This window comes from Diaphorina citri, unplaced genomic scaffold (assembly GCF_000475195.1).
Source record: "Diaphorina citri unplaced genomic scaffold, Diaci psyllid genome assembly version 1.1 scaffold1459, whole genome shotgun sequence".
NCBI classification, from domain to species: Eukaryota; Metazoa; Arthropoda; class Insecta; order Hemiptera; family Psyllidae; genus Diaphorina; species Diaphorina citri.
The window spans coordinates 41231-68667 of record NW_007378885.1 but is presented as its reverse complement, the minus strand read 5'-3'; the positions used below and the strand labels follow the sequence as shown (position 1 = coordinate 68667).

The following is a 27437-nucleotide window of genomic DNA, read 5'->3' as shown; positions in this document are numbered from 1 at the left end:
AAGAAAAGAAGAAGAGGTATTAGGTGAAGCAAATGAAGAAGAAGAAATAGAGGCAGAAGTAGAAAAAGAAGATAAGAGTGAATTGTGAAGAAGTGGAGGAGGCAGAAAATAAGCAAAGGAAGAATATGATACAGAAGCAGAAGGAAAAGAAGAAAAGGTAGGAGAAGCATAGGAAGACAAAGAAGAACAAGATGATGAAATACCCGCCACTCACTCAGACAGCGAGCGTCTGACAGACCTAGTTTTCAAGCTTTTTCCGCCACACAGGGTCCGACTGTTCCGACCTAGATCTCTAGGGTCAGTCAGACGGTCTACGCATAAGTAGCGGGTTGACTGTCACCTCTGCGGCCCCTTAAATTTTGTCTTGGGAATTTGAAAAAGAATTTATATTAAGGTGCTGTCAAATTTGTCCAAATACCAAATATTGACGATGAGAAAGTATTTATTTTGCATACCGTGACTTACAAAATCATATAGAGAACTCAGAGTATGCAAAATAAATACCTCAAGTACACATATCACATATCCCCCAAAACATGTCGGATTACCCTCTGTTAGACGAAGTAAATGAAACCGTCCATCAGAAGAAAGAAGAAACTTGAACATAGCCTGAAATTCCTCAAATTCGCCAGTCAAGATTTGAGATATACCTACCTAAGATAGACAGGATTTCAAAGTATATCCGAAGCTCGTAAATATTCGGGGAATCAACAAGAATGTGAACATAAATTATTCAGGTGAGATGTGATCCATGTGTAAAGCTGAAACAGTGGAAGATGTTTGTGACTAGTGTTGGGAATAATCGATTATGATAATCGATTAATCGATTATTATTGATAATCGTAATCGTAATCGATTATGAAAAATAATCGAAAGTATAATCGATTATGAAAAATAATCAGAAAATCACATTTTGGTATTTTTGCCAATGGAGCAGTTGCAAATGGGTAAAAATTATTAATAAATGGTCAATTCCTATGTAAAAAGTTGGGAAAAAAATCCAAATCTAAGGTCAAAACTCCGTAAAAATAACTTTAAAAGGTCGAAAATTCAATTTTTATTTTCCGTTCTAATGAAAGAGTTCAAATATGTGTGACGTCAGACTTTACGCAGTTGTTTTTTTGTTACATGTAAATAATCTTCTGCTCTTCTTTATATTAACATTTATAGGTTATGCATTCATTTATCTGCTTGTTTAAATTGTTTAATACTTAAATTGCTCTGACAAATTGATTTCAGTCATTTAGTCATGTTACATGTAAATAATCTTCTGCTCTTCTTTATATTAACATTTATAGGTTATGCATTCATTTATCTGCTTGTTTAAATTGTTTAATACTTAAATTGCTCTGACAAATTGATTTCAGTCATTTAGTCATGTTACATGTAAATAATCTTCTGCTCTTCTTTATATTAACATTTATAGGTTATGCATTCATTTATCTGCTTGTTTAAATTGTTTAATACTTAAATTGCTCTGACAAATTGATTTCAGTCATTTAGTCATGTTACATGTAAATAATCTTCTGCTCTTCTTTATATTAACATTTATAGGTTATGCATTCATTTATCTGCTTGTTTAAATTGTTTAATACTTAAATTGCTCTGACAAATTGATTTCAGTCATTTAGTCATGTTACATGTAAATAATCTTCTGCTCTTCTTTATATTAACATTTATAGGTTATGCATTCATTTATCTGCTTGTTTAAATTGTTTAATACTTAAATTGCTCTGACAAATTGATTTCAGTCATTTAGTCATGTTACATGTAAATAATCTTCTGCTCTTCTTTATATTAACATTTATAGGTTATGCATTCATTTATCTGCTTGTTTAAATTGTTTAATACTTAAATTGCTCTGACAAATTGATTTCAGTCATTTAGTCATGTTACATGTAAATAATCTTCTGCTCTTCTTTATATTAACATTTATAGGTTATGCATTCATTTATCTGCTTGTTTAAATTGTTTAATACTTAAATTGCTCTGACAAATTGATTTCAGTCATTTAGTCATGTTACATGTAAATAATCTTCTGCTCTTCTTTATATTAACATTTATAGGTTATGCATTCATTTATCTGCTTGTTTAAATTGTTTAATACTTAAATTGCTCTGACAAATTGATTTCAGTCATTTAGTCATGTTACATGTAAATAATCTTCTGCTCTTCTTTATATTAACATTTATAGGTTATGCATTCATTTATCTGCTTGTTTAAATTGTTTAATACTTAAATTGCTCTGACAAATTGATTTCAGTCATTTAGTCATGTTACATGTAAATAATCTTCTGCTCTTCTTTATATTAACATTTATAGGTTATGCATTCATTTATCTGCTTGTTTAAATTGTTTAATACTTAAATTGCTCTGACTAATTGACTTCAGTCATTTAGTCATGTTACATGTAAATAATCTTCTGCTCTTCTTTATATTAACATTTATAGGTTATGCATTCATTTATCTGCTTGTTTAAATTGTTTAATACTTAAATTGCTCTGACTAATTGACTTCAGTCATTTAGTCATGTTACATGTAAATAATCTTCTGCTCTTCTTTATATTAACATTTATAGGTAATGTGTGTTTTTTTTTTTTTTATTTATTTTTTTAAATTACATATAAAGGTATTTAGATGATCATTATCTCAATTATCTGCTTTAATTTAGTCATAGTTATAATTATCTTAATTGTTCTATTCTGATAACCTGTTCAACATTGTATTTCTGGTTCTTTGTATGACTTTGTACTATGCACCTGTTGTAATCCTGTACAATAAAATAAATAAATAAATATCAGAACTACACTAAGGCTAGTGCTGTGCTACCCAAGTATTAACGTAATCCAAGTCAAACAGGGTTACGATATCGGTCGCAAACTATCGATACTTTACTTGCAAGTACCTGATTGTTTAGACTGCGGGAGTAAAGGGGCTTTTCAATATCATTCGGGCAGTATAAGCAGGGTATATTCTAATCTATTGAACCACGAAAATATCGGAAGAAAAGTGTCGAATAGTATTGGAAGGTGCTGCTGATGCAAAAATAAACCAAATTGTGGCCAAAAACAAATGTCAGCCCAAAGCAATCACCCTAGTTAGGGCTGATTTAGAAGCTGACGAAAAACGCCGACCCTGTCTAAACACGGGAAAAGGCGAGAAAAAAGAAGAAGATTGATGCAAAATTAAAAGATTCAATCATATTTCACATTGGCAGCGGTCGCACAGCTTGGTCGCGCGACCCGGCAGCTAGGATCGGAACGCCACCTTAAGATAAAAGTCTGGAAAGACTACTGAAGCCAATGCCAATTATTGATTTTGTTTCTTTCCTCTTTCCTCTTTTTTTTCTTTTTTCTTTTTGTTCTCGTTAGTAATTTCAACAACCGACTCTAGCTAATACTTTGCCTATACTCTGTGTTTTGCCTTGGTAGTTGGTATTACTCCGACCATGTTCAGTATTTTGTTCTGCCTTAGTATTGTCTTAGTACTCGTATTAGTACTCCAACTATATCACTATACTGCTTTACTCAGTGCTTTGCATATACTCTGTGTTTGATATTAGTGTTAGTATTGCCTTATACTTGATTAGGATTTACTAGCGGGTGCTGCCAGATAGTGTGGGTGTCAGGAACCTTATACAGAGTGTTCAATAGAGTTGATTAGCTGTCAGGAACCCTCATGGATATTGTACACAGAGTGTTCAATAGAGGTGTTACTCCATTGTCGTAAGATTGTAGGATAGACTGATAGAAAGGTGGCTGCTTTCCTTTGATTGTAGGAGGAGTGAAATGTCGACATAAATTAACAACAACAACAACAACAACAACAACTAATAGAAAGTCCTAAATGTTCTATCCCTGTATCATGCACATTTTCTTCGGAACGTCAGGGAGTTGATTAGCTGTCAGGAACCCTCATGGATATTGTACACAGAGTGTTCAATAGAGGTGTTACTCCATTGTTGTAAGATTGTAGGATACACTGATAGAAAGGTGGCTGCTTTCCTTTGATTGTAGGAGGAGGAGTGAAATGTCGACATAAACGTTAACAACAACAACTGATAGAATGTCCTAAATGCTCTATCACTGCATCATCCACATTTTCTTCGGAACGTCAGGGTACGACTTCCATTACAAACTTCCAGTCGAACAAATTATTACAAAAATAGTATTTTAAATCACATGAAAACCTCACGACCAGGCGACTACTCAGAGCGACTGGGCAGCGCGACCCAAATAGAGCAGCCGTGTTGCGCGACCAGGCAGCTTGGTTCGGAAAGTACTTCATAAGAATACATAGGAAGCAGTAGGCAGCGGTCGCACAGCTTGGTCGCGCGACCCGGCAGCTAGGATCGGAACGCCACCTTAAGATAAAAGTCTGGAAAGATTACTGAAGCCAATGTCAATATTATTGATTTTGTTTCTTTTTTATTCTCCAAATAATTTTAGATTTACAGATAATTCCAGCTGTAGCCTGTAGCAGATTAATGTGAAAGGGAATTAGGAGAAGAAGAATTGCCGAACATGGAGTACGGAAATTCAGAGGCCCAGGTCTCTTGTCTTTAGCCGGCCACTCATTATCAGGTAGATATGACAGGTACGCCTGAACAGGTCCGCCTGTCAGATCTACCTGATAGTGAGTGGCCGGCCTATCACTACAGAGACGTCACTGTTGTAAAACGGATTAAGCATTAGGCTCTAATCTGACAGTTATACCATGGATCTTGCTATTCATTTCATTTCCTCAAACCTCAAACACCAGAACATTATTCAAGATCCCCAAAAACCAAGTGATTTGAGCCACCGAATTGAAACGAGCACTGGATCATACGTATATTATCATCCTATTTCTTTCTCTTTTGATTTCAGGTAAGCGAAGAGGCTACAAAACCTCGAACTACATATTTCATTGGTGTATAGTATTAAGGTACCTACTGCCCTCACGCCTCATGAGCTCACGTGACATGAGGGCAGTGTGTTTCTACCTTTAGGCCCATCAGGGTAAGTTTCTTTGTCTCTTATTTTTTACGAGTCAACTGTAAGCAGGAAAGCAACGGAATATGGGCACTCCAGAAACAGATGATGTAACAGAAAAAAAAGAACTAGTATAGCTCGCTATACTGTAGTAATAGAAAGTAAAAAACAGAAAAACCAATAAATAGTTCATTGCTAAAGGAAATTCAGCCAAAAAGCAATAATAAAATGGAACCAATCAGTATTGGGAATTGCCCAGAAGTTACTAATGCCCCCTCTGATGATGACCCCCAGCACGGAGTTAAGCTTTAAGGCAACAAATTGACTCGAAATAAGATAAAATAATGATAAGATCAAAATCTCGTTCTCGGAACCTGCTCCAAATCCGGTTCAGTTGACACTCTGGCTCTTAGAAAATGATGAAGTGTTTAGTGGAAGAAGAAGAAGAAGAAGAAGAAGAAGAAGAAGAAGAAGAAGAAGAAGAAGAAGAAAAAACATTTCAATTAAATTTTTTGTTTAGTGGCCACCTACTTGCTTTTTTTTTCGTTAAGTGGATATGTTAGGAATTAATTTCGCTCGGCTCACACCTTCAAACTTGACTCCATCATCTGATAGCCTTATTTGAGCGTTCTTAAATACTTCTACAATCAAGATAGGGACTTCCATAGCTGTGCTTGTGTAGCGGTACATACATACATACATACTTCATTGGGTTGGGATGGCTACTGCCTAGTGTCTTTGCTGTCAGAAGTGATTTAGGAATTAATTTCGCTCGGCTCACACCTTCAAACTTGACTCCATCATCTGATAGCCTTATTTGAGCGTGCTTAAATACTTCTACAATCAAGATAGGGACTTCCATAGCCTTGCTTGTGTAGCGGTGCATACATACATACATACTTCATTGGGTTGGAATGGCTACTGCCTACTGTCTTTGCTGTCAAAAGTGATTTTGCTTCGTTTCCATGCTGTAGGGGCAATAAATGGATGGGTGACTTAAACATTATATTGGAAATAAAGGGAGAACGGGCTCTAGTCTTGATTTTAAATCATTTACTCAATAAATGGATGGGTGACTTAAACATTATATTGGAAATAAAGGGAGAACGGGCTCTAGTCTTGATTTTAAATCATTTACGTAATACAGATATTCAAGTAAATATTATTGAAAATAGGTGAAAATATTATTAAATATGAGATGGGAGGAACCTTCTCAGACTCATAGAAAACGAAAAAGTATAGGTACTCGTACATCGAATAATGATGATGAAGTTGTAGTATTTGAGAGAAAAAATGAGAAAAAGGAAAGATATACCAAAGTACCCATAGCAAGAAGGGGAGATAACTACATGTATGTAGTACTTACTGGAGGAAGTTGTTTCTGGAAATCTGGGACACTGGTTGTTCTGCGAGGGTGTCCCTGTCAAGAGAATCACTTTCACATGTTGATCAATTTGTTAGAAATAAGAAATAACCAATTTGATCAATTTGATAGATTTCACCACAGGGAGGTCCCTCTAATTGAGTTCATATCAATATTATTGATCAGATGACACTCTCAAGCACCAACAACATCAGTAATGGAACTAAGGATGGGGAACAACTATCAGTAATGGAACTATGAGGAACAACCACTAGTAATGTGACTAGGCATGGGGAACAATTATCAGTAATGGAACTATGAGGAACAACCACTAGTAATGTGACTAGGCATGGTAAATGGGGGGAAAAAAAAAAAAAAAAAAAAAAAAAAAAAAAAAAAAAACTGATCAAAATATTCTTGACAACGTTGCAAAAAATCATGGCGTGGGTGGAGCAACAAGCAGAAGAAGAAAAGATAGAGATAAAAAAGATAAAGTCAAGCGGATGTTAAAGGGGATAATGAGAAGGAACAGGATATCATAAACCATCTCAAGGAAGATGGTATTTGTGACAGAAAAGACAGAACACATTTTAACATTTCACCAAATCATTTGGCTTTAGAAGATAGGTAGGTAGGAACACAAAAAATGAAATAAGAAGAAAATGCAAACCTATACACCATTCTAAATAAAGAAATAATATTCTGAGACAAAAGAAATGGAAGAAGAGGACAAAAAAAAGCACAAAGTTAAGAGATCATTCATTGAGCTTGGGAAGAAGAGAATAAATAAGAAGTCAAAAATGAGTATAACAAGGAGACAATTTTGAAAGTGAATATTATAATATTAAAGATTTAAATGTAGAAGAAGAACAAAAAGAAGAATTCAAGAAAGTGATAAAAGAATTAAGAAGGTGAGAAAACTTTTTTCATCATAGAAGTGGTTCTGTCCATATTTGGCAAGAACTCTCAGCAGCAGATTTGAAGAGTATTGAAGCACACTATTTACCATATCAATACCATAGAGAGGAGAGAGAGATGTACTCTTTTACCAATACTAATGTCATCGTAAAGCCCGGTACAAAGGGCTTTCAACGTGGTTTTTCGACAGATTGTTACGTGTGTAGACTGCACACGATGTTTGCGCAAATTTCAGGTCTTGAACGATCGAAATACACACAAACTACATAACAGATTGATCTAAACTACATAACAGATTTGCCACGGAATTTTGATCATAACTCGAGATCGGTTGAGATTTCGGCAAAATCCTCTTTCATAGCTCATCTAGAACATATTGGGAATATTCCTCGCAAATTTCAGCTTTCTAGGTAGGTGTTGTTTTTTTTTTTGGAGAAATAGCGATCAGTGTGTGAGTGAGATCTCCAGAATCCCAACACTTAAGAAAGCTGAAATTTGGTAGGAATAATCCTAATGTGCTCTAGATGTTAAGAGAGGATTTTGCCGAAATCTCAACCAATCTTGAGTTATCTATTTCCCCTGGCAAAGCACGGGTAACTACTTTGTGTAAAGATATCGCATACTCACGACCTATTGGAGGACCATCTCTTGAAAGACCAAGTTGGGGGACATGTATCGTGTGTATCCGGCCTAATACTATTTACCATACGAATCGAGCACTCTTTCACATAGCAATATCCTTCACAGAGGTAAATTCATTAACACTTACTAAAATTCAATATATTTGCATAGGTGAAGCTCAATTTGCACACTTATCAAGAAATCTTGGAATCCTTATTTATAGCTTCACAGACACATATCGAGAAGATTGCCACATCGGGAGTGTCATCTAATAGTGACGTCTTCGAATAAGTTCTCAACTTTTTTTTCTTCAACTTTGTGCTTTTTTTGTAAATCTTCTTCTTCTTCTTCTTCTTCTTCTTCTTCTTCTTCTTCTTCTTCTTCTTCTTCTTCATCATTCTTTAACATCTGTAAATCTTTCTGATTTGTGTACATACATTTATTGTATACCTATTTATGCACAATAAAACATTATTATTATTAGGCATTAGTCATTAGACTTAACTGACTTAAGTCTTAACTGGTTGAATGTGATGTGCTAAAAGTACAAGAAGTGCCCTTAACACTTACTAAAATTCAATATATTTGCATAGGTGAAGCTCAATTTGCACACTTATCAAGAAATCTTGGAATCCTTATTTATAGCTTCACAGACACATATCGAGAAGATTGCCACATCGGGAGTGTCATCTAATAGTGACGTCTTCGAATAAGTTCTCAACTTTTTTTTCTTCAACTTTGTGCTTTTTTTGTAAATCTTCTTCTTCTTCTTCTTCTTCTTCTTCTTCTTCTTCTTCTTCTTCTTCTTCTTCTTCATCATTCTTTAACATCTGTAAATCTTTCTGATTTGTGTACATACATTTATTGTATACCTATTTATGCACAATAAAACATTATTATTATTAGGGAAAGAAGCTATACGGCTAGTTGGCTGGATAATGATTGTGATGAGGACCACGCGTATACCTCCTCCAACAAGGAGAATCAGCTCCAATTGTTTCGTCCTTACAACGAAAGATCACACGATCAGTGATCAAGTGATCAGAAAATCATAATAAAATAAGTAGTTTCAGAACATTGAAGAACATAATAGGCAGTGTTCTCCAAGATATCCGATTAATAATCGATTAATCGATTATTTTTTATAATCGATTATTGATAATCGATTATGTGAAATAATCGATTATTCCCAACACTATTTGTGACTTTGTGAGAATTGGGTTGAGGAGAGAACCGGGTGAAATTTTAGTTCACGAAGGGAAGGATCAGTAAAGACAAAAGAATGATGGGATATTTTAAGAGCGAGAGAATCACCACTCTAAATACGTCTAGCACTGATCAGGCCACTCACTATAAAGGTGATATTGGACACCGCACTCGATGATGTTTGGGCAAACGCGACTATAGGAGATTGAAGTTAAGAGAATTGGAACGTGGTTGGTAGTTCAGTACCTGAATGAATCATAGGGGTCACTCCATCAATACGGAACTCACTCTTTACTCCTACTTACAAATCAATGCCTCATACAAGCCAAGTATCCACGAGCAACACTTTTATAAGAAACATTGTTTCTCAACAATCAATCTCAACAATCAAATAATCTCAACTTTTATAAGAAACATTGTTTCTCAACATGTTTATGCAACAATCCAGCAACTTTTTTCACTCTCCGGACTTGTTTCTAAAACATTTTTCTTGGCTTTTAGTATTGTGACTTTGTGAGAATTGGGTTGAGGAGAGAACCGGGTGAAATTTTAGTTCACGAAGGGAAGGATCAGTAAAGACAAAAGAATGATGAGATATTTTAAGAGTGAGAGAATTACCACTCTAAATACGTCTAGCACTGATCAGACCACTCACTATAAAGGTGATATTGGACACCGCACTCGATGAGCAAACGCGACTTTCCTTTGATTCCTTTGTTATTCATTCCTTTGATCATTCGGAACTCCGTCGTCTCATGGAGTTTTTGTCCTTAAAGGTGGCCTTTAGATGTTTAGTTAGTAGAGCTGAAAACAGCCAAAAAGCGATCGAAATACCGTTGCTCCGATCTTAGCCTTTCGTGTTGCATCCTTTTTTATTTATTTTTTTTTAAGGATACGGGTGACGGGTCCCTTTTTGAAGTGAGTTCTTCTGGTCACTGATCATCTTGTGTGTTTAGCTGTTTAGTCTTAGTAAAGGCTCATGAAGACGAGTACTATTTTTCCGAATGATTTATCCGTACAGCATAATATGTAGATACATTTATCTTTGTACTGTTTTCGTTAAGTTTCTATTCGCTTTGTACTAGGTATACCCCTTTGTACAGTTTTCTATAGGTTTCTATATTTATTTTTTTGTTCTTTCTTTGACGTTCTTCCCCATGTTTGTTTGTGATATTTTTGTTTCTTGTCAAATAAACTCCTTGTGTGTGTCCATTTGTTTTCACTTTCCAACAGTTACTTTTGTTCTTTTTGTTCTATTACAGGTCAAAAGGATAAAATCCGCCCCGGGCGGGAATCGAACCCGCGGCCTAGCGCTTGCAAGGCAGACGCACTACCAACTAAGCTAACTAGGCTGGCAGTGTTGCATCCTTGTTTTATTTGAGGGCTTCATAATTTCAAATTTCCGTTCCTTCTGGTGTGACTCTGTGTAAGTGTGTAAAGAAATTTGGTATTAGGTAGGTTTTACAAGGGTAAGTCCAATTTTAATTAAACTTGGTAGACATCTTTAAAACAAATATAAATAGTCACATTACTTATTAGCTCATTACACTGCAACCCCAATTGGGTCTCTAGGGTTCTGTAGGATCCCTTTTTTTGTAAGTCCATAATTCTAGTATCCAATTCTTGTGAAAAATCCAAAATTGTGAAAAATGTCTGTGATCATTTGGTGTCTTCTAATTTTATCAGTTATTCGGTTCACTTATAGCGCCACACAGTCCATTCTGATTGGTTATTGGCTGTAGTAAAGTGTTTCATCTCTTGTCTATTTGGCTGCACTTTGGTTTTCTTATTGACTCGAGAATTAATGACTCTCTCGCGGTTATCCCACTTGTCAATATTTATCTTAATCTATACGCAGCGCAGGAGAAAAAGAAGAAGAAGAGAAATGAAGAAAAAGATAACCAGTGAAGAAGTGGAGGAGGCAGAAAACACCCAAAGGAAGAAGAAGAAGAAGAAGAAGATAAAGAAGCAGAAGAAAAGAAGAAGAGGTAGGTGAAGCAAATGAAGAAGAAGAAGAAATAGAGGCAGAAGGAGAAAAAAAAGAAAAGAAGATAAGAGTGAATTGTGATGAAGTGGAGGAGGCAGAAAACAAGCAAAGGAAGAATATTTTGACGAAGCAGAAGGATATATCCGAAGCTCGTAAATATTCGGGGAATCAACAAGAATGTGAACATAAATTATTCAGGTGAGATGTGATCCATGTGTAAAGCTGAGACAGTGGAAGATATTTGTCACTTTGTGAGAATTGGGTTGAGGAGAGAACCGGGTGAAATTTTAGTTCACGAAGGGGAGGATCAGTAAAGACAAAAGAATGATGGGATATTTTAAGAGCGAGAGAATCACCACTCTTTGATACGTTCAACACTGATCAGGCCACTCACTATAAAGGTGATATTGGACACCGCACTCGATGATGTTTGGGCAAACGCGACTTTCCTTTGATTCCTTTGTGATTCATTCCTTTGATCATTCGGAACTCCGTCGTCTCATGGAGTTTTTGTCCTTAAAGGTGGCCTTCCGATCCTAGCTGCTGGGTCGCGCCATAAAGGTGGCGTTCCGATCCTAGCGGCCGGGTCGAACGACTTCCATTACAAACTTCCAGTCGAACAAATTATTACAAAAATAGTATTTTAAATCACATGAAAACCTCACGACCAGGCGACTGACGATGAAACCCCCGCCACACACTCAGACAGGGTCTGACAGACCTAGTTTTCAAGATTTTTCCGTCACACAGGGTCCGACTGTTCCGACCTAGTTTTCAAGCTTTTTCCGCCACACAGGGTCCGACCTAGATCTCTAGGGTCTGACAGACCTAGTTTTCAAGCTTTTTCCGCCACACAGGGTCCGACTGTTCTGACCTAAATCTCTAGGGTCTGTCAGACCTAGTTTTCAAGCTTTTTCCGCCATACAGGGTCCGACTGTTTCGACCTAGATCTCTAGGGTCTGTCAGACGGTCTAAGTACATATAAGTAGCGGGTTGACTGTCACCTCTGCAGCCCCTTACATTTTGTCTTGGGAATTTGAAAAGGCATTTATATTAAGGTGCTGTCAAATTTGTCCAAATACCAAAAATATTGACGATGAGAAAGTATTTATTTTGCATACCGTGACTTACAAAATCATATAAAAAACTCAGAGTATGCAAAATAAATACCTCAAGTACACATATCAGAAATAAGACAAATCCCCCAAAACATGTTGGATTACCCTCTGTTAGTTGTAAATGAAACCGTCCATCAAAAGATTCAGAAGAAAGAAGAAACTTGAACATAGCCTGAAATTCCTCAAATTCGCCAGTCAAGATTTGAGATAGACAGGATTTCAAACCAGATTACTGTCAAAGTCAGAATAAAATTGGCAATTTCATACCCGCAAGCCATGTCCGAGAGATACACAGATAAAAAAAAAAAAAAATTGGAAATTATAACCCCAAAAAGCAATCCCGAAAAAAAAAAAAAAAAAAAAAAAAAAAAAAAAAAAAAAAAAAAAAACATTTTCAAACTTGAAATCCGTCTCATATTCAACTTGTCCCCTACCGAAGATAGCCGTGTTTATTGAGCGTTTCAAAACTGGCGTTACAGTAAAATCGAGGGTTTGTGAATTTTGAAGCCTTACAAAACAGTTCTTCTTGTGAACTCTACCATGTATGTTCCCAAGACACAGAGTTTCAATTATTGTTTCCTGTAGGTTGCAGTGAACATTGTATGTCAGCCCTATGCCCTATGATCTGCAAGACCTCTAATCTTCTAAAGTCTAAACTCTACGAATGAGTGACGACAATATGTATTATAAATTTCGAAATACATTAAGAATGGCTCTTTTTCTTCAAGTACCTACACTCTGTAGTTTCAAATATGAATGGTCCAACTACACTTGTTCATGGCATCAAAATGGTTTTAACAAATTTGACAATGAGAATCATTCAGAAATCTACGAAAAAGAATTAAATAAATTAGTATCTAAGGAAAAGTGGCAAACTCGTATTCCGTTGATTTAGGATCGATAGTTTGTGTATTTAGACTATCTAGCAACATAGCAACATTGACATTGACACTAGAAAGTTTTTTTATTGGGCCTTAACTCTTTTATTTTCATCTTCGCATTTTTTTTTTTTTTTTAACGACAGATTTCTAGCGCTGATATGACGTACTTGAAGCAAATACAGTACAGGCATAGGAGATACAGCACACAGGTATATGTAGAGACACAGAGGAATCCCATAAAAAAGACGTAAAACACGATGAAATATTAGGTTACTACCAAACCTATAAAATAACAATTTTGAGTTATTAAAAAGGAACTTTAATGGACGCAGGAGAAACGAACTCAAATAGGGTAGACTTCGTGGACCTCAACTATTTTTCAACCTTCTTTTTGAGAGGTTTGATAGAGGGAACCCTAACAACGGAGGTCTTTTTGTTCCGAAATCGAATAGAGAAGGATTAGGTACCCTGAGCCTGAAAAGTGATTTCCTTTCAAGAGGTTTGATAGAGGAAACCCTATAGCAACAAAGGTCTTTTCGTTCCGAAATCGAAATAGAGAAGGATAGGTACCCTGAGCCTGAAAAGTGATTTCCTTTCAAGAGGTTTGATAGAGGGAACCTCACATTGGTTAACTTGAACAAATGACCACGCGAAGAAGGGCAGGATAGGAAATAGCCGGCCGTTGCGAGAACGAACTTTATCAGTTTAGTATAAAAGTTCGCCCGGGCGGGAATTGATCCCGCGAGCCAGCGCTTATGAACTGTATGGACAACCCTGTAATTTATGTGTTATCACGTTCTTACGATCCTAAAAAAGTAAAAATCTGGTGTGAACATCACACGACATTCCTTATCCTATTAAATGATGCTTATTTGAGTGTTCTTTTACCTTACTTTTTACAATATCTCTATCCGTTTAGTCGGTATAGCTGAAAACCGCCGAAAAGCGGTCAAAATACCGCCAACCGGAGCACCTATCTCGACCAAACGTTTTGTGTTGCATCCTTGTCATATTTGACAGCTGCATGCCAAATTTCAAGTCTCTAGCTCTTACCGTTCTCGAGATATTTTGTTTACAGACAGACAGACAGACTGACAGTACTGACACACACGGACCAATGGCTGAAACTTTGTAATTAGACTCTAGGGACCTCAAAACGTGTTTTGGCACTAAAAACTCCCCATCGAAAAATTGATCGATCACATTACTTTCCTTCCTATAGGATAAGGAAAGTAAAAATGAAACATTTTCGGCAATCGACATTGAAATGTTCGGACAAGATGACGAGGATGAAGTGTAAAGAAGATAAAAGTGATGACATTTTCGGCAATCGACATTGAAATGTTCGGACAAGATGACGAGGATGAAGTGTAAAGAAGATAAAAGTGATGAAAAAAAAAAAAAAAATTCCCTCAAAAACAGTCATTCTCATTCCAGATTCAGAATCCTTTACAGACTTATCTTTAAAGGTATATCCCTCTAAGTAGATAGAATCAAAGAAGTTCCAATCACTTTCTTTCCCCGTAGAAAAATTGTAGCTCAACTCAAAATCAAAGAGGTAGCTTTAGCTTGTTATCCTTGATCTTTGATGAAATTCTACAAACGCATTTTTGAAAATTTTCTTTCAATAAATATTTTTGGTGAAATTCAATATTATTATTTTTTTTTTTTTTTTTATATAGTCATGATTTTATCAGATCAAAATCATCTTGCTCTCAATGTCGATGGTTATTTGCATGGAGGCACATCGATATTTTTTTTTTTTTTTTTCCCCAGAGTTTACAGATTCTATGCTAACCATTAGACCATTGCAGACCCAAATACAAGAAGTATTAAGATTGAGAAAGAAAGAAAATATTATACCTAGCAGTAAAGAAAACAAACACAGAAATAAACAAACAACGTCACGTCATTCTAATTAATTACATGGCATGAACATTATAAAATACTTAGGATGACCGAAACATCAATAGGAAACTACAGTAGAATAGGAGATGAAGATTTAAAGATAATGATAATGAAGATGATAAAGATGATTGTGATGAAGATTTGATGATAATGATGCCTCCGGTCTGAATAACATTAAACAAAGCATTACTAGCACTTGCTCGGATCACGTGACCATGGTCATTTGCTGATGACATTAAATGAAGAAGAAAGAGAAGAGGAAGAAGAAAATATAGTAAGGTTAAGAACACCTACCAATAAAACTATATTTGGACTCTAAGGAAAAACAGATATAACATCGGCAACCGTCATTTTATTAGCTTCCGCAATAACCAACAACAAGACGAAGAAGTTTGGCATTACATAAAAAAATGACGAACACAACAAAAACAATAACAAGACCACTAAGTCTAATAGGTACAAACAACTACAAATTCGTTTACCCAACAAGAACAAGTTCAACAAGTGTGTTCACATCACAAATTCAACAAGAAACATATAGGGAATATATCTAACAACAACATCATCAACAAAAACAACACCAACAAAATCAACATGAACAACAACAACAACACCAACAAAAAATAAAGCTGACATGAATGGGTGACTTTGAACTTTTCTTGTATGTCATCCCAGATACTTAATGTTTTGAATAATTGTAGGTAGCTGTTTTGTGATTTTTATGTTTACAATGTCCTATAGGTGTTTGATAGTAATTGTACCTGTTTTCTGTTAACCAATGTCCTATATGTGTTTAATAATCGTAGCCAACAATATCCTATGTAGGTTCGTATATTTAATAATTTATTATAGCTATTTCACGTTGTTCATTCTTCATGTTAACTAAGTACTCAAGTGCTATGGTTGTTTGGTTGTCCTGTGTTGTTGGAGTGCTAGTCAGCTTGGTTTTATTACTCTGCCTATGCCTGGACTAATTCGTTTACCCAACAAGAACAAGTTCAACAAGTGTGTTCACATCACAAATTCAACAAGAAACATATAGGGAATATATCTAACAACATCATCAACAACAACACCAACAAAATCAACATGAACAACAACAACACCAACAAAAAATAAACCTGACATGAATGGGTGACTTTGAACTTTTTCTTGTTTGTCATCCCAGATACTTAATGTTTTGAATAATTTTAGGTAGCTGTTTTATGATTTTTATGTTTACAATGTCCTATAGGTGTTTGATAATAATTGTACCTGCTTTCTGTCAACCAATGTCCTATATGTGTTTAATAATCGTAGCCAACAATGTCCTATGTAGGTTCGTATTTAATAATTATAGCTATTTCACGTTGTTCATTCTTCATGTTAACTAAGTCCTCAAGTGCTATGTTTGTTTGGTTGCCCTGTGTTTGTTGAAGTGCTAGTCAGCTTGGTTTTATTACTCTGCCTATGCCTAGACCTAGACACTTGCTGTCATTCTTCATGAATATGTTTGACCACCAGAGGCTGAAATAGAACAAGTGACTAGGGTTCACAGCTACATTTGTATTACCTACTATCTTCTCCTCCTCCTTTTTCTTGTTGTTCTCCTTTATCTTCTTTCGTATTTGATCCTCTACACTCAGACTCTTCTGTTAATCTGTTTACGGAGACTGTGAAAAATCAAAAATGCACCCAAGTCAGGATTCAAGGTTTACGAAGGGTATCCCAAATCCCATACCCCAAACATTCCGATGCTCAGGTGCTTCTCAACTATCGACAAATTGATACAAAACAATATTACAAGAATCTGATCATTTGATAAAATCTACCACACAATCAATCCTCTATCGGTATTTGTGATCCATGATCCTAAGATTAATCCGAATCATTGAAGAATCCCTGGATCAATTAACCACATGGGCGCTCTGATGCCTTCAATTCTTCAAACCATTACAACCATTATTAGGAGATCATGGGTTTAAGTATTTCGATTCTTTGATAACATTAGGACTGTTGGGATCTTGAGTTCTTCTGTTTAGTATGATTTCATGGTAATCTTGCTAGTGGGAGGTATTGGGTTTGATTGAAATGCATTTCCTGAACAGTAGGGAGTAACCTACTGATTCTACTGAATCCTATCAGTATCAGGGTCCTCTCCATCTAAGTAAGTTATGTAACTAAATATTTTACGAGTATTTTTAAACTATTGATTCCAAAAATTAACTCGACGATCATGCATGTATTTAGTTTGCCTGTCTGGGCGTTTGTTTCACCTCTTCCAAACAGTTCATCAGATTCTGGTGAAAATCGTCAAAAATGTTAACAACAAATTAAATTTGCTCTTTGGATTTTAGGCCTGATTTATGGAATTTGAGCCTCATTTGTTCGAGAGTTTGACCACGTAATAATGGATTAATAGAGCCTTAAAGGTTAGGTGGTAGAGAATACAGCAGTAAACTCCTCGCGCCTCACCCTCTACTCAAATCGATTGAATCCAAGATTGTAGAAATATGTAATTGAAAAGCACTGAACTTGAAAATGGTCCTTCCTCTATCTGTTCTTGTAGCTTGTAGCACATCCTCTTTCACATAGTTTTCAGGTACCTCCTTGACTCCTTCAGGTAGCTCTATGATTCTTTCTATGACTTTGATTCCGGTCACACCTAGTTAGGGGATGAGAACCATTTCACGCATAGTTAACCTCCCCAGTGCTCTGAATCCCTGATAATGCAGGAAATGAAAATCAATTAAGGAAATTGTTCTATACGTATATGTCATGGAATCGTTCTACCTTTACATGGACCTAGGCATTAGGTATCTTGGGAGTTGAAACTGTAATTTAAAATCCATGTAACTCCCTAAAAAATCATGCCTACCTACGTACTTTCCATGTCATAGTGTAGACGCTTTTTCACTTTTTACACACACTACAAAGACTCCAAACACTTCTTTAACAAATTCGCCTCGTTTTCTGTCTGCACTGCCAATGACAATATCTGCTGGAAAAAGTATAAAAATTAAAATAATGACACCCCCTAAAATTGCAAGTCCTTGTAATATCTTGTGTCCACACTTGTTCACATTTACAACGAGTCTGTGTGTTTCCACTTTCCCACTTCATGAGTAATTAGCAACACATGACATGCCCACGTCATGATCATCTGTTAAGTTACCAAGTGTCACTGGTCCAAAGTGACATGTGTCATCAACGTTATAATCAAGTCTTCAACAGCATGGCTTGTAAAGCTTTGTCCACATCGAAGAGCATCGATTAAGTGTGGGTAGCTTCACCTCATTTAAACCAGGTAGACCGTCCACACTTAATCGATGTTCGTCGATCGATATGGACACAGATTAACGATTTACCCTTTATTGGATCAAGTCTTATCCTAGTCCCATTTTATCAAACTTGGCAGGCAGCTAACTCTATCAAACTCTGTCACAAAACGCCCCTCCCCACTCATTCCATCTCCAAGGCTGGGAATATATCGGGGACACAAGCTCATCAGATTTCTTCTGATCGGTGAAACTGTGTTTGCCTCTAAGCTTTCAATTTCAATGTTCACAAATAAATCACTCCCTGATAGGAACATGATCAAGTTGAATATCATCATCGTAAAACCCAACTACATATGTACCTATAGCTTAAGACTTAGGCCAGCCACTCACTATCAGGTAGAACTGATAGGTACACTTGATCAGGTCCGCTTGTCAGGTCTACCTGATAGTGAGTGGCTGGCCTTATGTAGGCAGTATAAGGGCGGCCGCTGACGCTCCGACAATCTGTCCGACGGCCGGACCGTGTGTGTGGCGGAAAAAGTTTCGGATTTACGTCCGGATCCAAATCCGGAAGTCAAAACACCAGGTATCCAACTGAATATGACAGTAAGAAATTAAGAATAACGCAAATACATGGGATGTGTAATATAAACCTAACCAATGAAGCTTCCGACTACAATATTTGGACCGTTTGACTTTGCGTCCTACCTTTTTCCGCCACATACATTCCGCCCCGCCAAATCAAAACAGTTTGACAGCGCTACTAAGAGATGTTATTCACCACAGACCAAGTACCCGTTTCCAGGTCGTTGGAGGGGGAAAACTTCAAATGATGGAAGAAAACGGATTGAATGTGTACCTGAATTCGGACACGAAAGGTCTGTCCGCGGTGCGGTGGTCTGACACAACTAGGTGTGTCAGACAGAGCGTCAGTTGCCGGCTTAAGCACTGTGTATAATTGTATATCATTATGAAGACCTGTTTCTAATCTACATCATCGTCAACGTTGAAATCTGTATCATCGCTAACATCGCGAGAAATTTAAACCATCGCAAATATTTGAAATCTCGCCTAGATGTGGAATCTAGATATTTAGATTTAGACAAGATGTGGAGGAATCTATGTAGATTCAAGCTGAAATCTCTCCTATCCGGCGATTCATCTTGTAGGAATTAATTCTCCCGTGTAGTTTTTAATCTAGTGTTCACGATCAATGGGTTCACGTGTTGTACCGCTGCTCTGATCAATGTGGCGTTTATACAGTGACGTGGGGTGAGGTTTTTAAAACGGGGAAGCTTAGAAACCGCGGATACGGCAGCGAGCAGACGCATGAACATCTCCTGGTGTGCGGCCAAATAGAGACGACATGCACTCACGCATGCACTCCTTGCGGCTTGCGGCAAACGAGAGGGCAATCTAACACCTCAAACTTCTGGGAAGAAATATTTGATGAGAAATAAGAGGACACGGAAAGTATAGGGAAGCTATAAACCCATATACCGTATGCCGATCTGCTGGTGGTTTAAAGTTTTGTTCACACATATGTCAACTGAAACCATCCACACTGCCTCGATAACATAAATTCACCTCGTCGATCGACGACCATCGACTATGTGTGGACACAGCTTTAGAAATTAGAATCCATGTTCCATTTTAGAATCCATGTTCCAAACAGCAAAAATGTGGTCTGAGGTAGCGGTCACACTGGAGGCAAGCAGAGGCGTGCTAACCACTGCACTCTTAACGTTGGATGTTTAAACTTGTATCCCGGGTCCGCTTTCCCATTACTTCAACTCCGTTGCTTCAACTCCGTTTAAAGCACATTCCTATTTGAGAACGAAGACAAACATCTTCGAACGAAGACAAACTTTAGAATATTTCCGTCCGGCCGTGGTTCGAACCCAGCACCTCCGGGATGAGAGTCAATGCTCTTAACCACTCGGCCACAGAGGTGGTCACTTATACTAGCACCTGGAATCAGCCTAATGCCCAGTGTTCTACATCTTGTGTTTATCTAATACACTATCTACCCCGATATAAATAGAACTTGGAACTCTTGGAGTCTGCCTCCTCTTCACCCAAGTTGAAGCTTAGATACACACGATCATGTATCCGAATAGTCGCTCTCTATAATTAAACTATCTATCGCACTCGATAAGAGTAGTTTAGTAGTAGCGGTACCCAAACCGTGGAGTCTGCGGACTTATAGGGGAACATCCGTGCCGTACCCCAAAAATACGCTATTGAACGAATAAAACAGCAACAGTAAATTTTTAATGCTTTTGCTACAGAGAGCCTCTGTGCCCGAGAGGATATCACACTAGACTTGCACGCCGGAATTCCCGGGTTTGATTCCCGGTGGTTCGAAGTTTTTTCGGCTCTATGCTTAGAATATGGGGTTCTCTAAGAACAATCGATTAAAGAAATGCTGCAAATGTTATATCCGTTGTTCAAAAGACCGAAGCCGATGCACTAGATCCTATGGTTGCAGTGCAACCAACCACGCTGTAACCGTTGACGTCCGAAGATCGAGTCCGATGTACTGTCTTTGGTTGCAAGTGCTGAAACCGTTTCAAATGTTACAAGTACATCCGCTGCAACAAAGACCAATTCGTTGCAACCGTTGCGTTGTACCAAATACCAAAGGCATGTACTAGATAATTCCTTGGTTCCAGTACAACCAATCGATGTGTAATCGTTGCACCGAAGATCAAGGTCAATGTACTATCTTTGGTTGCAAGTGTTGCGTTGCACCCAAGACTGATGCACCAGATCGTCCCAAAGTTCCACTTTGGGATCTGCTCGACTCTTCATGTATAACGGTAGTACGCAAGCATCAGAAGCTAGGAGTGTAATTTACGTAGCGTATAATTTTTAGAAAAATGTAATTCAATAATATCTCGGGAACGGTATGAGCTAGAGACTTGAAATTTGGTATGTAGTCCACAAATGAGACAAGAATGTAACACAAAACTTTTGGTTAAGATAGGTGCTGCGGTTGGCGGCATTTCGGCCGCTTTTCGGAGGTTTTCGACCGTTTTTTGGCAGTTTTTAGCTATACTGACTAAAAAGTTATTATAGAACATAAAAATAAGCATCATTCAATAGGATAAGGAAAGTCGTGTGATGTTCACACCAGATTTTTATTTTTAGCTATAGCAAAAAAAGCTCCCTTTATAAAATAATTTTTGCTTTTAACTCTTTTGTATTCACATTTTATTTCATTTATAAAATCGAATAGGAAGAATTATATTTTCAAATTATTTTGAAGTTGAAAAATTACTTCGAATGTTGTTTTGTCTGATCGCTCTTTTATGTTTTTCATTTTTTTTTTTTTTTATTTTTTTTCTTTTTTTTTTTTTTTTTTTTTTTTTTTTTTGAAAGCTGAAAGCTCTAGTCTCGGTAGCAGCATATAAAATTAAGTACCTAATGTGATTTTGAAGTGGATAATATAGTTCATAGTTCGCAATATTGAAAGACTGGATGAGAGAAAGGCTGACCATGTAATCTATGTATTAAGAGCTTACTTAAGTTGACTTGCGCCCTTTTTCGGGACTTGTACTTATGTTGCGTTGAAAATAAAAATCTAAATGCTTTCTTGAATTCCATACTTTTTCGATCCAGCATTTCAACTGTAAAAGCTCTGCCTGGAACAAATTTTCAACAGTCTACATTACATAGATATACCGAGGTATTGAACTAATCGTGTATTAGCACATTTCCAGGTGAAGTATATGAATTATCAATTATATCCTCATTTCCATTGAACTTCACAAAGTTACTAAGTCCTCCATCAAGATACATATATGTACAGGGGTGATTTTGTCAAAGTCAATATCTGACTTCCACGCACTCATCTGTCTGATTTCAGGAAAGTATGCCGGAAATTTCTCGTGAAAAGTTACATAGGAAAGACTCCTTGGTCATCTTAAATACTCTAATTAATGATTTCTTCAAATTAAATTCATCCTCTCATACCCTATCAAAAAGGTAAGGATAGTACTTAGAGTGTTCCACAACGGGACGGGTTTTAAAAAAATGATGTTATTAATTTAATGATCAATTTCTCGTCTCTAGATCAGTATTCAGCGATCTTGCATTATAGGAGTATAGGTATCCTGAACCCCTGATAGCTTTGGTCGAGCTGAACTTGGGAGCTTGGTATTCAGGGTGACCCTAGTTAATACAAAGATGCTTTGGAAGCCCGACGCTTGCGCCATTATTAATATCTACTTCTGGCCTCTTGTGATTTGAGAACTGATAGTGGTTTGGAAAGTGGACTTTTCCTCGAGTAGCTTTTGGAGAAGAATTCTGGATTGTTATTATTTTGAGATGGTTAAAATCAGGCTGAGTGAGGTTTATGTGAGGAGACGGGTAAGCGTGACAGCGAATGAAAGTCATAAACCCCTTTGAGATTCGCGGATTTAGCAAATCAAGGAACGGCCTTTAAATTCGACACAACATTCAGGGTGTCTACCAGACTGGAAAACCGGGAATTGTCAGGGAATTTCACGGAGACTGGAAAAGCCAGGGAATTGTGAGGGAATTTCTCAAAAAATTGACAAAAATCCAAAGAAGTCAGGGAATTTTGACCCAAGTTGAAGCTTAGATACACACGATCATGTATCCGAATAGTCGCTCTCTATAATTAAACTATCTATCGCACTCGATAAGAGTAGTTTAGTAGTAGCGGTACCCAAACCGTGGAGTCTGCGGACTTATAGGGGAACATCCGTGCCGTACCCCAAAAATACGCTATTGAACGAATAAAACAGCAACAGTAAATTTTTAATGCTTTTGCTACAGAGAGCCTCTGTGCCCGAGAGGATATCACACTAGACTTGCACGCCGGAATTCCCGGGTTTGATTCCCGGTGGTTCGAAGTTTTTTCGGCTCTATGCTTAGAATATGGGGTTCTCTAAGAACAATCGATTAAAGAAATGCTGCAAATGTTATATCCGTTGTTCAAAAGACCGAAGCCGATGCACTAGATCCTATGGTTGCAGTGCAACCAACCACGCTGTAACCGTTGACGTCCGAAGATCGAGTCCGATGTACTGTCTTTGGTTGCAAGTGCTGAAACCGTTTCAAATGTTACAAGTACATCCGCTGCAACAAAGACCAATTCGTTGCAACCGTTGCGTTGTACCAAATACCAAAGGCATGTACTAGATAATTCCTTGGTTCCAGTACAACCAATCGATGTGTAATCGTTGCACCGAAGATCAAGGTCAATGTACTATCTTTGGTTGCAAGTGTTGCGTTGCACCCAAGACTGATGCACCAGATCGTCCCAAAGTTCCACTTTGGGATCTGCTCGACTCTTCATGTATAACGGTAGTACGCAAGCATCAGAAGCTAGGAGTGTAATTTACGTAGCGTATAATTTTTAGAAAAAAGTTAATATTGAATTCCTCCGGGTGCTTTCCCAATCAATCCAAATCCATTCAGAACCTTTTCTCTTTTGAGAAGAGGTTTGATAGAGGGAACTCGAAATCGAAGAGAAAGACGAAGACAAGGTAGGAGAAAGAAATCCGTTCCGAGAACGAATCTTACCTGTTTAAGATTAACCCTGGACGGGAATCGAACCCGCCATCTATACCGCTTTTAAGCATGTACGCTACTTCCCAAGCTAACTAGGCTGACTGATTCACAACCGAGCACTGAGCTGCTATAAAGCTCACATCTGAATGCAGAGGACGCGGACGAAAGACCCAAAAAACAAAAAAAAGGCATTTTCTTTCAACTATTGCAATTTTTCATCAGTCAATGATTTCTTCAAATTAAATTCATCCTCTCATACCCTATCAAAAAGGTAAGGATAGTACTTAGAGTGTTCCACAACGGGACGGGTTTAAAAAAATGATGTTATTAATTTAATGATCAATTTCTCGTCTCTAGATCAGTATTCAGCGATCTTGCACTATAAGAGTATAGGACATAGGTATCCTGAACCCCTGATAGCTTTGGTCGATCTGAACTTGGGAGCTTGTATTCAGGGTGACCCTAGTTAATACAAAGATGCTTTGAGAACTGATAGTGGTTTGGAAAGTGTACTTTTCCTCGAGTATCTTTTGGAGAAGAATTCTGATTGTTACTATTTTGAGATGGTTAAAATCAGGCTGAGTGAGGTTTATGTGAGGAGACGGGTAAGCGTGACAGCGAATGAAAATTGTAAACCCCTTTGAGATTCGCAGATTTAGCAAATCAAGGAACGGCCTTTAAATTGGACACAACATTACAACTTGTTTGCATTTTCTTTAGAAGCCCATCCTGTAGATTGTGGATTGCCATTTATTTGCTATAGAACTCCTCAGTTAACCTATATATCTATAGACCTATTGACTATAACTATACCTATATTGCTACTATATAACTACTAAAAATATTCCCCTATATGCTAATACTAGAAATGTATTAGAAATATATCTTCATATATGCTAAAACCAGATCATCTATCTTCATATAGGATCCGGTAGTGCTCAGAGCAGGCTCCTGGACTTCTTATGTCTTGCCGGAAATGAACTTCTCGTATCTTTGCCGGATACCGGATATAGCACCTACCAGAACGCCCAATTAAGCCAATTAGTTCGGTTCTCAAATATTATCGTCCGGAAACTTTAAGAAATGGTTCTATCAAATGATGCATCAGCAGAATTCGTGAACTGGTTCTCAACCAATTAGAAAGCGGAATCGGCCCTGATCTGTTGTTGATTATGCTACTTTTTTTTTGAAAGCTGAAAGCTCTAGTCTCGGTAAAGGGGGAATGGGCCCTTTTTTTTTTTTTTTTTTGTTTTTTTTTTTTTTTTTTTTTTTTTTTTTTTTTTGAAAGCTGAAAGCTCTAGTCTCGGTAGCAGCATATAAAATTAAGTACCTAATGTGATTTTGAAGTGGATAATATAGTTCATAGTTCGCAATATTGAAAGACTGGATGAGAGAAAGGCTGACCATGTAATCTATGTATTAAGAGCTTACTTAAGTTGACTTGCGCCCTTTTTCGGGACTTGTACTTATGTTGCGTTGAAAATAAAAATCTAAATGCTTTCTTGAATTTTTGATCCAGCATTTCAACTGTAAAAGCTCTGCCTGGAACAAATTTTCAACAGTCTACATTACATAGATATACCGAGGTATTGAACTAATCGTGTATTAGCACATTTCCAGGTGAAGTATATGAATTATCAATTATATCCTCATTTCCATGGAACTTCACAAAGTTACTGAGTCCTCCATCAAGATATGTATATGTACAGGGGTGTTTTTGTTAAAGTCAATATCTGACTTCCAACTTACACGCACTCATCTGTCTGATTTCAGGAAAGTGTGCCGGAACTGCAAATGTCCTAAGGAAGACCATCACCTCCAGGGCCAGGGCCAACATCTAACGCCCCCTCCAGGCACCTCCTCCACCTCCTCCTCCCCCTGTACCATGGCCTCATACAGCTCATCCCCTCTACCCCCCCTACCACCTCCCCTACCACCCCCTCCACACGACCATCTACTGGGCAAGGACCCGCAGAGACACTCACAGTCTGATGACGATTCTGGATGCGCCTTGGAAGAGTACACTTGGGTACCGCCTGGGCTCAGGCCGGACCAGGTAAGAAACTTGGATTTTCGTCACTCTGTCCGTTTGTTTGTTTAATGTTTAACTACTCTAACAAACGCAATTAACTGGTGGAAGTGAAAAATTAAAAAATAATGCTTGAGTCTTATGACTCCAGCGAGTATGTGACCCGTTCTAAGAACATTAAAGTTTCATAAACTCATAGTTTCATTTTAGAAGTTGTAATTTATTGACAAGTTCCATGGATACTAGGTATACTAGGAGCGCATTTTTTACTTTGAATATTAATAGGAACAATGCAGGCCGAGCACTAAATTGACTACGGAGCCCCAGGGGGGTTCTGTGTTGTTTAAGATTTTTAATAAGGATTTAGTGTTAGTGTGGAAGTGGTAACAGAGTGGAGATTAGTTTGTTAGGGAGTTGGAACTAGAATTTGTGTATTACCCATGGTTGTTTTGAAGTAAGCAACCTCCCTGGCCGAGTGGGTATCACACGAAGCTTACACACCGGAGGGGTCGAAGTTTTTCCGCTCTAGAGTTGAGTACTTTAATCGAGTAGCGACCAGTGGAGGCATTACGCGTGTAAAAAGATTGAAAATAGCTTGCAGAGTAGGCCTTTGTAATGCTGTGATAATTGTGTATGTGTTATATCCACAAAAGTTGTGAAAAAAGCTCTGCTTTACCACAAATAATTCATGATTTGATTTTGATTCATGCCAAGTTTATGTTTTACATTGTTTGTTCTCACTTCTCATTTCTCAAACTCAAACTGTTCTCAAAACAGAAGTTGCCTACCACCACGTGTACATAAGCCCCTATTGAACAAAATCCACACCTTGATCCTAATCAGAGAAACAATCAAACAACATTCTCAGCTAATAAACTAAAAACAGTAAATAATAACCAAACAACACTGAGTACACACAGAACAATAAAAAATAACAAGGTACACAACAACCGTCTGATCCATAAACCAAATTCCAAGTTGAAAAATAATAATATGCTGTAATAATAATATTATAATAAAAAATTATTTGAGTGGAAATTTCGGTAGAATATCAGAGGGAAAAAGTTGACCATGTTGTGTTGTTATACAAATTAGGAAGATAAATAATCACCTCGTAGACAATGGGTCAAATTATTGAAATTTGTGTGGGCAAAATTGAATGCTTTAAGATTAGACGAGATACATTTTTTGTGGATAAAATAAATTATTTGATATGATTAAAAGAGTTAAATTATTTTTATTTTTGGGTTCTAGACAAGGCGAACCCTAACAAAATAGATTATATCAGGGACGCTTACAATTATTCATTTATTTAATTTTTTAAGTTCATTTTGATCCTTAATATCACCTGCCTCGGTGGTGTAGTGGTCAAGGCGTTCGCCTGGTAAACAGGAGGGCGTGGATTCAATCCCAGTCGAGGTATGGAATTTTATACTCAACATAATTTGAGAATTTGACCACATAGTAGTAGCCTACTGCTGGAGTAAAGGGACTTTTCAGTCCTATGCGAGCAGTATAAATAAGCACTATTATTATTATTATTAATACACAAACATGTGAAAGACCTAGAAGTCGGATGCTACTTCCGCTACACACGTTGCGACGCGACGGTCTGACGATACACCTAGA

The 27437-nt window shown here is 37.2% G+C and overlaps 1 protein-coding gene across 1 annotated transcript in view; it reads left to right on the top strand.

The window, feature by feature from the left end:
* LOC113470236 (protein espinas-like) overlaps window positions 1-26034 on the top strand; it is a 30357-nt gene extending 4323 nt beyond the window's left edge. Inside the window, exon 2 of the mRNA XM_026828509.1 lies at window positions 25553-26034. Coding sequence (XP_026684310.1) covers window positions 25553-25880 — 328 coding nt within the window. The 3' untranslated portion in view covers window positions 25881-26034. The remainder of the gene's footprint in view (window positions 1-25552) is intronic.
* The last annotated feature ends 1403 nt before the right edge of the window (window positions 26035-27437 follow it).